Below are 13,732 nucleotides of genomic sequence, written 5' to 3'. Positions count from 1 at the left end.
AACTCGAGCAACAAAGCAATCAAGGTTTTGTTACCGTTTGGATTTTCTTATCTTTGCAAACTTGGGGCTCCTTTTACTAAGCTGCATTAGGGCATTAACATGCAGAATAGCATGCGCTAGACGCTAACACCAGCATTTAGCTGGCGTTAGTTCTAGCCGCAGAGCATGGGGTTAGCACGCGCTAATCTGCTGCGAGTGCTAAAAATGCTAGTGCATCTTAGTAAAAGGAGCCCTTGGATTTTCAGCTCTGACAGAAATTACAATGAAAGAAAGAGAATGACTGCAGATGATGGATAATGAAAGAAGTGTTTGCTTGTAGACTTTCGAGCCACGTTTTGAGTTAATTTGCTCTCAAAAACAAGCACATCCATCCCACTGATTAGCTATTCTATTCTATCTACTGTGTTACAATGATGAAATTAATCACCCACACATATCTTAAAGAACTTTAAATAATTAACTCTCAAATTTTACTTTTCATTGGTTTTAAAATTTAGAGCAGGGCTGTCCTCGAGATCTACTGGCAAGCCAGGTTTTCAGGATATCCACATGAACATGCATGAGAGAGATTTGCATACCAAGAAGGCAGTGCAGGCAAATCTCTCTCATGCATGTTCTTTGTGGATATCCTGAAAACCTGGCCTGCCAGTAGATCTCGAGGACCGGACTTGGACAGCCCTGCTGTAAGTAGATCAAACTTCATATCCACTAAAAATCCAGATTACAGAACATAAGAGTTGCTTACATACGAACAAAATACAAGCACCAATAGTTGCACATTGTTTAAAACATGATCGTAGTTTTAAAGATTTAAAATTCTGTGCAATAGATTTCATGGAATAGAAAACAAAACCTGTTGCAACGTGAGCTGTTTTGGATACATGTTCTGGATAACGAAGATTTAAGAATGGAATGGAACCAATTAGTATGACTGTGACTAACTTCACCCGCTGGTTTCAAAGTGTAATGTTGATTGGGGAGTGGATTCAACGAAATAGGTGATTGGTTGGTTTTCACATACACAGTAGACTTAAAGGGTGGAGCTTCCCACGGCCATGTTTGTGAAACCACTTAGACGCTGAGGAGAGCAGAGCACACACATGAGTAAGCCAGCAGAACAAGATGAATAAATTCATGTAAAACCGTTCTGAACTCCCCTGGGAGAACGGTATAGAAAAATTGAATAAATAAATTGTTTCATCTATATTTTGAACCATTCGAACATTAATAATTAGCATGGATATATGCTTTTTCACATACATTCCAGGAGTTTGTACATCCTGAGGTAGCCAACACTGGCAAAACGCTGGCCATTGTCAATGTGAGATGAACTCCATATTGGGATAAGTACTCTATTCACTCACTTGTTATTGGATTTACATAGAAATGACTCCGTTGTCCAGTTTTTGATTACTGTTTTCTGCATTGCACAAGGCTTTTTTGACATTACCCAGTTGGAAAGGTTTTTTATGCCGATGAGGTGACTTACCCTGGTTGAATTCTCACACTTCGTTCAACTAAGGCTGGTGTGGGAGGGGTTCTGAGGCTTTTTCCTTCCTTCTGGGTATTTAACAGGTCATTGACATTGCACTGTCAGAGACCAGTACAATGAGTTGTCAATGAGTTTGTAACATGTGACAATGGTGTTGCAGTCCCTTCTATTGTCTAAGAAGTGTGTTATTTTGATATAAGGGTGTTGCATATTTTGACTGAAAAATCGTTGCCAATAAAAATTTTGCATAAAGTGCTATTCTATAAATGGCACTCAAGAGTTGGATGATGTTTATAAGAATAGCAATTAGCATCAGGATCTGTGGCAAGTTTGTGGCACGAGGATTTACACCAAGTAAAATCTAATGTAAATTCTTGCACCGATATTACAGACGGATCTCCCTTATTCTATAAAACTGTGAATTCCTGGAATTCCACCAATCTGCTAATGCTCCTCCCATGGTTGTGCTCCCTTTTTTGGATATTCATGGATCCTGGCGCCTAAAAATGTAAATGTAACTTTTAATTAATGCTAATTAGCACCAATAAGTATCCATGCTAATTGGCATGCTTTTCAATTAAATTGCCCCAAGAAATTGGATGCGCACCCAAATTTCTGCACCTAATTTTTAGCACTATATACAGAATTAAGCTGTTGGTGTCTAAATATTTTGCACATTTTTGTGCATGTTAAATGTTATAATGCTGGCCCTCTTGAAAGCTAAATATAAATATAATGAGATTTTCTCCCAACTGGCTAGGAAAGATTTGTTTTCTCAACAGGCTCTGTATTATGGAAACTCGAATAAAGCCAAAGAAAGTAAAATAAAGATTGTGGCTATTAAGGATGAGAAGGGTGATACTCATTCTCAAACTGAAAATATTTTAAAACAATTTTTGAATTTTTATAAAGCATTATATTCTTCTGAGCTTTATTCAAATAAGGAACTTGAGGGCTTAGAATTTTTAAAGTTAATCAAGGGACCAAAATTTCCCGAGCATATAAAAGGAAATATTGAGGCGTCTATATCACTAAAGGAACTTCAAACAGTGTTGAAGTCCCTTAGAGTTGGATCTGCTCCAGGTGGTGATGGTTTCACTGTAGAGTTTTACAAGTCATTCCAAATTACCCTATTACCTCATCTTTTAAATTTATATCAGGCTCAACTAACTAAAGGTTGCATTTCAGGTACTATGGCAGAATCTTTAACTATTGTTTTGCCAAAGCCAAATAAAGATCCCACGTTGGTTTCAAATTACAGGCCTATTTCTTTGATTAATATAGATGGAAAACTTCTGGCTAAGTTATTGGCTTTACGCTTGGCCAAGGTTCTCCCTTATATTATCGGTATGCACCAAACATGGTTCGTTGCTCAAAGACATTCTTCAAACAACACTAGACTGGCTTTTCATATGTTAAATTTAACAAAAGCCATGGAAGATCCGGTCTTCTCTGTATCTTTGGATGCAGAGGCCGCCTTTGATCGTGTGGAATGGACCTTTATGTATCAAGCAATGGATTGGTTTGGTATTGGTTTGGATTTATACAAATGATTCAATCCTTTTGCCAGATTATACATAAATAATACTTTTTCAGAACATTTTCGTCTGGAGAGGGGAGTTAGGCAAGGGTGTCCATTATCTCCTTTGCTTTTTGATATTGTTCTGGAACCCTTGCTATTGGCTATTCAACAGGCAAAGGAGATACAGGGTATTATTCCTTATGCAGGTTGGGAATATAAGGTCTCTGCTTATGCAGATATTTTGCTTCATTTGAGGAATCCTGAATCTATCATTCCGCATTTACTAGATTTGATTGATCAATTTGGAATATTTTCTGGATATAAAATAAATTGGAGTAAATCAGAGGTTCTTCCGCTAAATGTACTCTGCCCAAAAGGATTATTTGACTCATTCCCTTTTCTTTGGAAAGAAGAGGGTATAAAATATTTACGTATTTGGATTAAAAAAACGCTGGAAGATACAATGAGAGTAAATGAAAAATCCTTATTGCTAAAAGTCTCAGAAATGTGTGAGCAATGGAACCCATTACATCTGTCTTGGTGGGGGAGAGTCCAAACAGTTAAAATGATGATTTTGCATTTGGTTTGCTACCAAATGGGTATGTTGCCAGTTTATTTTCAGGGGTCCTTTTATAAGAAACTGAATAGTATTCTCACCAAATTTATTTGGCTGGGTAAAGCTGCTCGAATTGCTTTAGTATCTTTACAAAAACCAATTGTGGCGGGTGGGGTAAATTTCCCAAATTTTTATAGGTACCATCAGGCCTATATACTGCATCAGGGTATATACTGGATCCTTCCTGAGCTCATGGAACATCTCCCTGATTGGCTTTACTTAGAGTGGCAACTTATGTCCTCAATACGGTTGTTTCATGTGTTGAGTATCAAGTTACCCAGATATGTTAAGGACAATAGTATTTTATTTGACACCTGGAAAACCTTGAAATTTATTAACAACTTAACAGATATTCCAGTAGAGAAATCCACGTGTCAATCCTCATGGCTAAACTCCAAGATTCAAATTGGCGAGTCTAAGATCTTCTGGAAGCATAGGATGCAGGCAGGTATACGTACACTAGATGTTTTATTAAATGGGAAAGTGCTTGATTTTTCACGACTGCAACAATCATTCGGTATTTCAAAGTCTCAAATTTATAAGTGGTTGCAGTTGAAGCAAGCCCTTCAGAAGGGGTTCCCTGATTGGCAAAATCTAAAAAAATCAGTATAGCTTGCAGGTCCTATGCTTCCAGACATATTTCCTAGGGCATCAGGCTGCCCAGTGGTATAAATTAATATCTGGTTATATGAATAAAAAAACAAAAACTAGTCTTAGAGACATTTGGAGCATTGAGATAAAGCATAAGAACATTAGAATTGCCGCTGCTGGGTCAGACCAGTGGTCCATCCTGCCCAGCAGTCCACTCACGCGGCGGCCCTCAAATCAAGTGAGTCCAGCCTCACCTATGTACATTCCAGTTTAACAGGAACTTGTCCAACTTTGTCTTGAGCAGCAGATTTCTGCGGCTCAATGGCCATGAATTTGGACTTGGAGGATGAGATGTACGGCGTCAGCATCTATGAGACAAACTTGGATTTTTTGGTGCATAGAAGTTTTTGGACCCCTGTTAGATTACAAAAGTTAGATAGTTCAAAATCTAATAGATGCTGGCACTGTCATCTCGATATAGGGACACTGGATCATCTGCTGTTCTATCGTCCTTTGATACTCAACTTTTGGATGTCAATATGGGGACAGATTAATACCATACTGGAGTCATCGATTCCATCGACATATGATGTTGTCATATGTAGGATGATATTGCATCTCAAACCCTCATTGGACAGATATAAATGTCAGCTTTTCCTTATTATGACCGGGATAGCCATGCAAATGGTTACTTGTAATTTGAAAAATTGGGATCGCCTTGGTTTTACTTTTTGGTGGGCGAATTTATGCTTAAGTTATAAGTATGAGAAAATGAATGTTGATGCTAGGGCATACTGAGATATTCAAATTAGTTTGGGATCCATTGATGTCTTTTGTGGATTCGTTATAGTTGTCTTTTAGCTTTATATTCTGTTGTTTTAGCACATACACATCCAGGAGAGGGGGGGGGGAGGTTATATCTTTTGTTTGGTTTTATTCCCTGATGGAAAATGTTGGTTGGGAGAAGGTTTGGGGTTTTTTTGTATTGATACTGATTGATTATAAGTGCTTATTATGATTATTCATATATGTATGTATATTGTTTTGCACTTTTTGTTAGCTTTGAAAACTTAAGATATTTTAAAAAAAAAAGTTATAATGCTAGTGAGAGTCACAAAAGAACAAAATCATTGGATTTTGGTTGCTTTTCTTTTCATATACAAATAATTTTGTAATTCTGTTCCTCCTGTAAGTGCCAGGTTTTTTGCTCAGTTTGGATATTTACTGGAAGAAGTGGAGCAAGGCACAAAAAATAACATCATACCTCTGAAACACCTGGTCGTGATACGGAGTTCTCTGAAGGCCACAGGCACCCTTCCTGGCAAAGGAGGAAGAAAAGGAAAACAATTAACTTCCCATGGCTTTCTTCCCTTAGCACCTTAGCGCAGTGTGATGTGAATCTTTCCTTCAGCCTTCTGGCACTATGACTCTTATTCTATAAACGGTGCCCAACTTGTAGGTGTCATTGAGTACAGTTGTAAATCATCCACTAGGTGGTCCTATGAGTACTCCCATTTATGCCAGGCTTTTCTTAGCCTAAATGAGTGCACCTAGGTCAAACCACACCAAAAATCTGTCCAGAATCTACCCCTTACCATACCTAATTTCTGGTAGATGGTAGATTCCTCAGAGAAGATGTCTACCTCGAAGTGGTAGGCACCTACCAGCTAATTAATTTTAAAAAAAATTATTTTTAATAGTGCTTTTCAATTAACCGCACTGATTAAGCTAAATTGAATAATTAAGTTAGGCGCCTAGATCGGCTAAGTGCGCTGATCCTAGGCACCTAACCTTAGGCATCTTTTATAGAATCAGGGCCTATGTTATTTAGTGCCCAGAAGGCTGGAGGAGGGATTCACATCATACTGCCGTTACAGTCTTTGTGCTCAGTTCATTGCACCTTGGTCCTAACTTTGATGCTCTTGATAGAATTGCCTCCTTTTATCAATGCCAGTGAAAGGAATTAATCAGCTTTCAGTTTTGCCCCCTCCCCTCAATTAACTGTCAATTCCCTAACCCTTTGCCCCCTGAGATTTTGATAATTAAACTCAATCACGATTATCTCATCAACTTTCCCAAAACAATCCTGTACAACACAGACATCATATTTCAGTATGCACATATTTATACAAGGAATACATTTTCCAAAAGTCAGATAAATTAGCTTATTTGAAATCTGCCCACCCTTACCACCATTAAAACTATATGCTGTCCTGGCAAGATTTTTTTTTTTTCTTTATGAAGAGACTTAGGGCCTGATTCTACACTATGAACCCCCCCCCCCAAAAAAAAAAAAAAAGAAAAAGTTTTTTGTCATATCTTCCACAGAACTTGCCCGATTCTTATGAAATTAAGTGTGTTGTATCCTGAATGAAGTTGATATAAAATGTTGTAAATATTTCCCACCACACCACTACACTACCTTGTGAAAATTAATTGTTGCTATGGGATACACACAAAAGCCGACAGGAGGGTCTAGGCATCCATCCTGCTAGTGATCTTAGAAGGGGGTGGGGGGGGGGGAATGGGCGGCCATGGCCGCTAAACTTAGCAAGTCAGGGAAATCCCTTGCCGTGATAAGCTCAGTGGCCGTATCTGCTTACAATGTAGTACGCCCAGGGAGGCCCTTAGGGCTGCCTAGGCCTGCCTAAGGCTACTTCCTCCGGGCCACGGCACGCCCACATTTAGCCTTAGGCGGGCACAAGCATCTCCCTAGGCTCCCAGAGGTGCCTACAATGTAGGCGGCCTGCCTCGGGATGTTTGTTTTTTTGTTTTAGAAACGTGCGTCCCGATTGGCTGGTTAGGCGGTAGTTGGCCACCTACAATTGGGATGCCATTTATAGAATTTGGCCCTTATTGTTTTCACTTGATCACATGACATTTCAAAGTACTTTCATTATGTGGAATATATAAAGAATATTTATCATGCTGCATCATTTTTTGAATGATCTCTTTATAGCTCTATTATAGGCCTATTTGCAAACCAAGTTCCGTTATTGTACATTCAGAAAATAAAAAATGGTCCTGTTATTTTGAAACACAGTGTGTATATATGCATGAATAAACACACACATGTAGTTAGGGGTAGATATGAATCTCTTGTTCCTCTTTCCAAAAATACTATGACTAGGGGGCATGTGATGAAGCTAATAAGTAATAGATTTAAAACAAACCAGAGAAAATATTTCTTCTCTCAATGTGTAATTAAACTCTGGAATTTGTTGCCAGAGAATGTGGTGAAAGAGGTTACCATAGTAGGGTTTAAAGAAAAGTTTGGATAATTTCCTAAAAAAAATTTTTAAGATGGCTTGTTCCTAGCATTAGCAACATAAAATCTGCTTTTCTCCTTGGGTACTTATGATCTGGATTGGCCACTGTTGGAAACAGGATACTGAGCTTGACGAACCTTCAGTCTGTCCCAGTATGGCAATTCTTATGTTCTTAGGTACTTGTTTAGTAATGTAGAAAGCAACTTTGTTTTACCACTAGATGGCATACTCAGCTCTTGAATTTCTACTTATAGCGGGGATTGTGAATCTTTGCTAAACCTGTCACTTACTGAGAGAACACATTATCAAAAAGCTACAGACAGCAAATCTTATAGCCCCCTTTTTCCAGTCTCTTATTTCCTTCCATCTGCTCCCCATTACCACATTTCTACTTCTGCACTCACCACTGTCCCCTCACTCAACTTCTTGTCATCCCATTTTGACCTTTTCCCCATGGTTCAATCAATTCAGAATCTCCTCTCCTTCTCTCCACTTTTGTAGCCCACCTCATTCTCAATGTCTGACATTTCCTCTCTACCTCCTAGTATCTTCCTGCCCCTCCACAGGTCCATCTCTCCTCCTCTCTCTTCCTACCCCCAGGGTCCATCATTATTTCCTTTCTTCTATTGTGCTTCCCTCCCCTTTGATGCATCTCTCTCCTCCCTCTGTTCCACTGTTCAGTATCTCTCCCTCCTTTCCACCCTTAAACCCAATATTTCTTTCTCTTTTCCTTCCCATCCCTAGTTCCAACTTTTCTTTCTTCCAGATTGCCCTCCTTTCCAGCATCTCTCTTCCTCCCTGACATCCCCAGGTCCACCAACTCTACTTCTCAACTGCCTTCCCATCCCATATCCCTCTCTCTCCTTCCCCACCACCCCAAGCCCACATCCACTATCTCTTTCTCCTCCCAAGTGTCCTCCTATCCAGTATCTCTCCCTCACACTTCACAACCCTAAGGTTCACCATCTATCCCTTTCTCTTCCCAACTTCTCTACCTCTTTTCCCTCCTCCCCATCACCGCTCCCGTTCTCTTCCCAACTGCCATCCCGTCCCATGCCTCTTCGTCCCATTCCATTTCTCCCCCTCCCTCCACATCACACATATGTCCAATTATTTCCTTTTTTGTTTCCTCCCTTCATCCTATTGTCCACCATCTCTCTTCCTCTCCTCTTTTTCCAGGCCCATCATTTCTTCCCCTTCACCTCCCTCACCCCCAGATCCAGCATTTCCCACCCCCCTTTGAACCCCTTCCCCAATCTACTTCACAATTACTCCGGGGGGCAGCATGTCTCCCCTTTCTCTACACCCTTGTCTGGCATCTCTCTCACCTTTCTAGTTTCACTTTAAGTGCTTTTTGTTTGCAGTGTGTTGCCAGCATGGCAGTGATTCCCTATATGCTGCCTGGGGTCGTCTCAGCATTATCCTTCTGCCACGGTCCTTCCCACCTCTGACGCAACTTCCTATTTCCACCTGGGAGAACCATGGCAGAGGGAAAGCACCGAGGAGGCCCCAGGCAGCATATCATGACTCATTGCCACACTAGTAACACCCTGCAAAGAAAAATGCATTTAAAGTGAAACTGGGAAGGTGATGAAGACACTGGATGGGGATGGAGAGAAGGGGAAGACATGTCAGCTCATGAGGGGCCCCCTGGAGCTTTGGGGTCCAGGGCAACTGCCCTGTTTGCCCCCTCCCCACCCTTACCCCCACCCCCCACACACACACTCCTAATGCCAGTCCTAGGCTCATCCACCAATCTTCATCAGTGTTTTGCTGCAGCCAGGACTACAAATGACAGACAAACACTAGTGCTGTCCACCCTGACAAGATTAGGCATAACACAGAGCATAAGCAGAAACCACTGAGCATTAGCTGCATCTTGCATGACACATAGAAGCACACTATCACAAATTCTCACTGCCACTAAAGGGAGCAAAAAGGGAAGCATCTGTCTCTTAGTACCCCGACAACAACAACACAGATATTGCAAGTTCTAATGTTTAAGACTATTTGATGGACAGGCAGTGAGACATGGAGGAAGCCAACGGTATATAGGAGCAATTCTTTTCTTTGTCTGCAAGTCAGACCCTGATCTCTAGTCACTCTGTACAGAAGAGCTGGTGTTGTTGGTTTTATAAGTGGGAAAGTGTGAGCATGTCAGACACAGCTCCATTCAGGAAAGAACTATGGGTGGCCTGCATGTTTCCCAAGCCATCATCCTTTCCATAAATTCCTTCCCTAAGGTTTCCTTTCATGCCATGCCTCTTTATTGGCAGTTATCCAAAACCATACAGCTACCACTAGCATTGCTCCATACTGAGCTAACTGGAATGGGGTGTGTAGTGGAAAAGCTGTGAACCATGAACCACTGTACCTAAAGGAAGAGACCAGCTCTATGGCATGGGCAGGCTCTGCAGCTCACAAGTGTAGCTGCCTCACACCATAATACCCAAACTGCAAGCAAGACAGCAACTTCAGTATCTTTCTCCTTTACAGCTGTGATTTACAAAAATTCCTGCACACACTAATGTTTAAATTCTCACAAGTCAATAAATGATATGCTGATCCCACCCTTCAAAGTTCTCACTCAGAATGCATGCCAGTTGCACTATAGACATCTAAACTGCCCCCCACATACATGCTCTCAATGAGTGGGGCAGAATAACCATAGACAGAAGTTCCAGGATTCTTGCCAGGGTGTTACAGATATAGAAGCTCCACTCAGTCTGTGTGCAATGCCAGGGATGCTCCCTGTATGATTGTGCAAGGCTGTGAGGGATTTCCTGATTCTGACTTCAGAAGAAGTGAAAAGAAAGGGTGCTGCGGGGTAACAGCTCAAACAATGGCACAGAATATAAAATCACATGAAGAATGAGAAATCATTTCATGCCATTTACTTGGAATGAGGAACTTGGGTAACCTTTTCATTCAAAAAAAAGTTCACAACCAGAAAAGGGGAAGCGAACAAAAAATACTTCTATTTTCAGCTTTTGAAGGCAGAAAACAAAACTGAATATTTTTTCCTCAGAATCCTTAGCTTTGGTTTACAATGTAGAAATAGAAACAGGTCATCTAGTTTGTGAGGCCAAGCAGGCGCCTATTTTAAGTTTAATTTGACATAACATAAGACCATAAGAATTGCCATCTCCGGATCAGACCCTGGGTCCATCAAGTCTAGTGATCCACACACGCGGAGGCCCCGCTAGGTGTACCCTGGCATAGTTTTAGTTCCCATATCACTGTATGCTTCTCAAGGGAGATGTGCATCTAATTTACCCTTAAATCCTAGAACGGTGGATTCTGCAATTACTTCCTCTGGGAGAGCATGGTCTTACAAAGGCTAAGAAACTGTGGCTAGGATAAAACTGCACATGTTTACAACAGCTCAGAAAATAGTGTAAATCAGGGCTACTCAAATAATTTGAGCTGAGGTCCAGAAACTTTGGCTGTCTGAAACCTGGGGTCTGCAAAGTAATAATAATAATAATTTATTCTAATATACCGCCAGACCAGAAATGGTTCTAGGCGGTTTACAACAAGTAGAGCTGAGCATGCAGTAAAAAAAGATACAATTCATAATAGAAATACAACAAATTATAAAATATAAGAAAAACAGTTATTTTAAAAGGCAAAAGAGTGCATAAGGATACAAACTTATCAAATAGTTGTGTCTTTAATAACTTTCTAAAATAGAAATAAGAAGAAGCTCCAAGCATGATTTTTCCAAACCAAACATTCAATTTAGCAGCCTGAAAAGAGAAGGTTCTCTCAAGAAACCTCTTATAGTAACATAATTTAATAGAAGGGTATGTAAACAAATGAATTCTACGTGTAGGCATATTTGAGTGGTTCAAAGAAAAGTGAGAAATATACCAAAGATTGATTTATAACAAATGCATGTAAATTTAAACAAGATTCTGGCCTCAATCCGCAACCAGTGAAGTTTCTGATAGTAGGGAGTAATATGCTCCCACTTTTTCAGACCAAAAATCAGTCAAATTGCAGTGTTTTGAACCACTCTCAATTTTTTAAAGATTTTCTTGTAGGCACCCAGATAGAATAGTCGAGGATACTTAAAACAAATGACTGCACCAACAAACAAAAGGAAATTTCATCAAAATATTTCTTAATGGTGCGAAGTTTCCAAAGCACCGAGAAACATTTCTTGAGTAATAGATCAATATGCTGTTCCAAAGCAATATTTTATAGACTGTTCTATAGTATAGTCAAGGCTATTCAAATGTATCATTGTTTCTTTGATCTTATCGTTAGGAGTTGCAAGAAAAAATTGCCATGTGCACAACTGTTATAGAGCACTATCACTTCCAATGTAGTGGGGATCAGGGGACGGGGATGCACATTTCATAAAAGTTCATAAATAAATACATTAATAAATACTTTTTTTCCTAACAAGTGATAGTCCACTCTTATCACCAGTTGTTCCTAGAATACAGCAACCCTCCTAACCAGGGCAAGGCTGCTTGAAACTGAAGGCACAGCCTGATAGCCTGTTAACAAATTTCTGCCTTGGACCCCAGTCCTATCTAACATCAGCTCTATACATTCCAAAAACAGACAGACTGCAATCACTAAATAGAAAATAAAATTATTCTTTCTGTCTTTGTTGTCTGGTTATTTTATTTTTTCTTATTAAGTTGTCTCAGTTTCTGGTTTCTGTGTTCCCCTGTCTTAACTCTTTTTTCCTGTTTTTCTGTCCATTTGGCATTTTTTTCCTCTCTCTATATCCACCATCTACCTCCCTTCTGTGCCCTTGTCCTTATCCTCCTCTGTGTCCAGCATGTTTCCTTGCTCACCTTTATGGCCCCACCCTTATCCTTTACCATGTCCAGAATCTCCCCCATTCCTTCCCTCATGCCCAGCCTCTCCTATAGCCATACCTCCCTGTGTTTAGAATCTCCACACATTCCTTTCTTCATCTAGTATCCACTCTCTGTGTGCAATATTTCACTGTATCCAGAATCTGTCACCACTCCTGCCCTTGTGTCTGCAAGTTCTCGTTTGAGCCAGAATCCCACTTCAAGCATGTTTTTTCTCTGCCCTGTCCCTCTGTGTCCATAATCTTCCACCATTCCTTTTCTTATGTCTACCATTCTTTCTCTATACCCTTTTCTCTCCACCCTACCCCCAAATCTAACCTCCTCTATTTCTCTACTCTTTTATGTCCTTATTCTCCTCTACAATGCTGCTAAATAAGACTCCTCAATTCAAGGTAAATAAATAAGTTATATATCTAGCTTATAAAATGAGTAAATTGAATTTTCACATGCACTCAGAATTATGTGATTTGACCAGAAGCCGTAGCTCCTATAGCCGAAACCACCGCCCCATCACTGTGTATGACTTTTGTGAAAGAACTTTAAGTGAACGTGCTATTCATACAATAAAACTGTTTTTCGATGGCAAAAGGAGGGGGGAAAAAAAATTCCACTTAGCTTTCAAGTGTTTCAACAGGTCCCGACATGGACCATATTTTGAGGTTCTTTTTCAAGGAACCAGAGGATGATGTGAGCAACTCAAATGCCAAGGAACCGATAATGGTGTGAATCGGGCAAATAATCTTGTAGTCATATATAAAGTGAGATGAAGAAGTAAGAAAAATTTTTCATTTCACTTTATATATCAGAAAAAGATTTGTAGGAAAATATCCAAGATTTCAAAAATGTTTTTTTGTAAATGACTAAGCCAGGAAGAATGCTATGCTTGTTAATGATATAATCATTTTTACGTGTCTTTGTTGTTTGAGATATTTGTTTTAATTATGTGTGCTTTATTGCAACTTGCTCAGAACTGTTGGATGTATATGAGTAATACATTTTTAAATAAATAAATAAATAAGAAAATAAAATAAAATGATTTATTAGTTTTATACGGTATATAAATTTTTAAATAAATAGTTATATGGATAGCTCCAAAATAGGTCTTACACACACCTTCCCAGCATGAAGCTAACCACACTTCACTGCTCACCTCCACCAAATTCCCACTGTCCCCTACCTTTATCCCACCTACTATATCCTTTATATGTCGCTTACCCAAATCCCCCCAAACCTATCTCGGCTCAGGAACACCAAGTTCCAGACTGGAATTACAAGCTCCCAACTCACACTCCTGCACTCACCCAGCAATCCCCATCCCAAATAATGTCCAGCAACCAATATTTTAAACTTGCTTGACCATAAACACAATATCAAAGAATAAAATACATATTATAAGTTCCAAGA

General features: G+C 39.7%; 1 protein-coding gene across 5 annotated transcripts in view; it reads right to left on the bottom strand.

The window, feature by feature from the left end:
- The window catches only part of LDLRAD4 (low density lipoprotein receptor class A domain containing 4), a 766,771-nt gene that overhangs the window by 6,669 nt on the left and 746,370 nt on the right, over positions 1-13,732 (bottom strand). For 4 of the 5 annotated variants that reach the window (XM_033934146.1, XM_033934145.1, XM_033934147.1 and 1 more), the window contains one exon: positions 5,486-5,539. The exons of the other annotated variant lie outside the window; for it this stretch is intronic. In XM_033934146.1, the coding sequence (XP_033790037.1) occupies positions 5,486-5,539 (54 nt within the window). The remainder of the gene's footprint in view (positions 1-5,485; positions 5,540-13,732) is intronic. 5 annotated transcript variants of the gene reach the window in all.

This window comes from Geotrypetes seraphini, chromosome 2, assembly GCF_902459505.1.
Source record: "Geotrypetes seraphini chromosome 2, aGeoSer1.1, whole genome shotgun sequence".
Taxonomy (NCBI): domain Eukaryota; kingdom Metazoa; phylum Chordata; class Amphibia; order Gymnophiona; family Dermophiidae; genus Geotrypetes; species Geotrypetes seraphini.
Note: the sequence above shows the minus strand (reverse complement) of the source record. Positions and strands in the feature narration are given on the sequence as shown.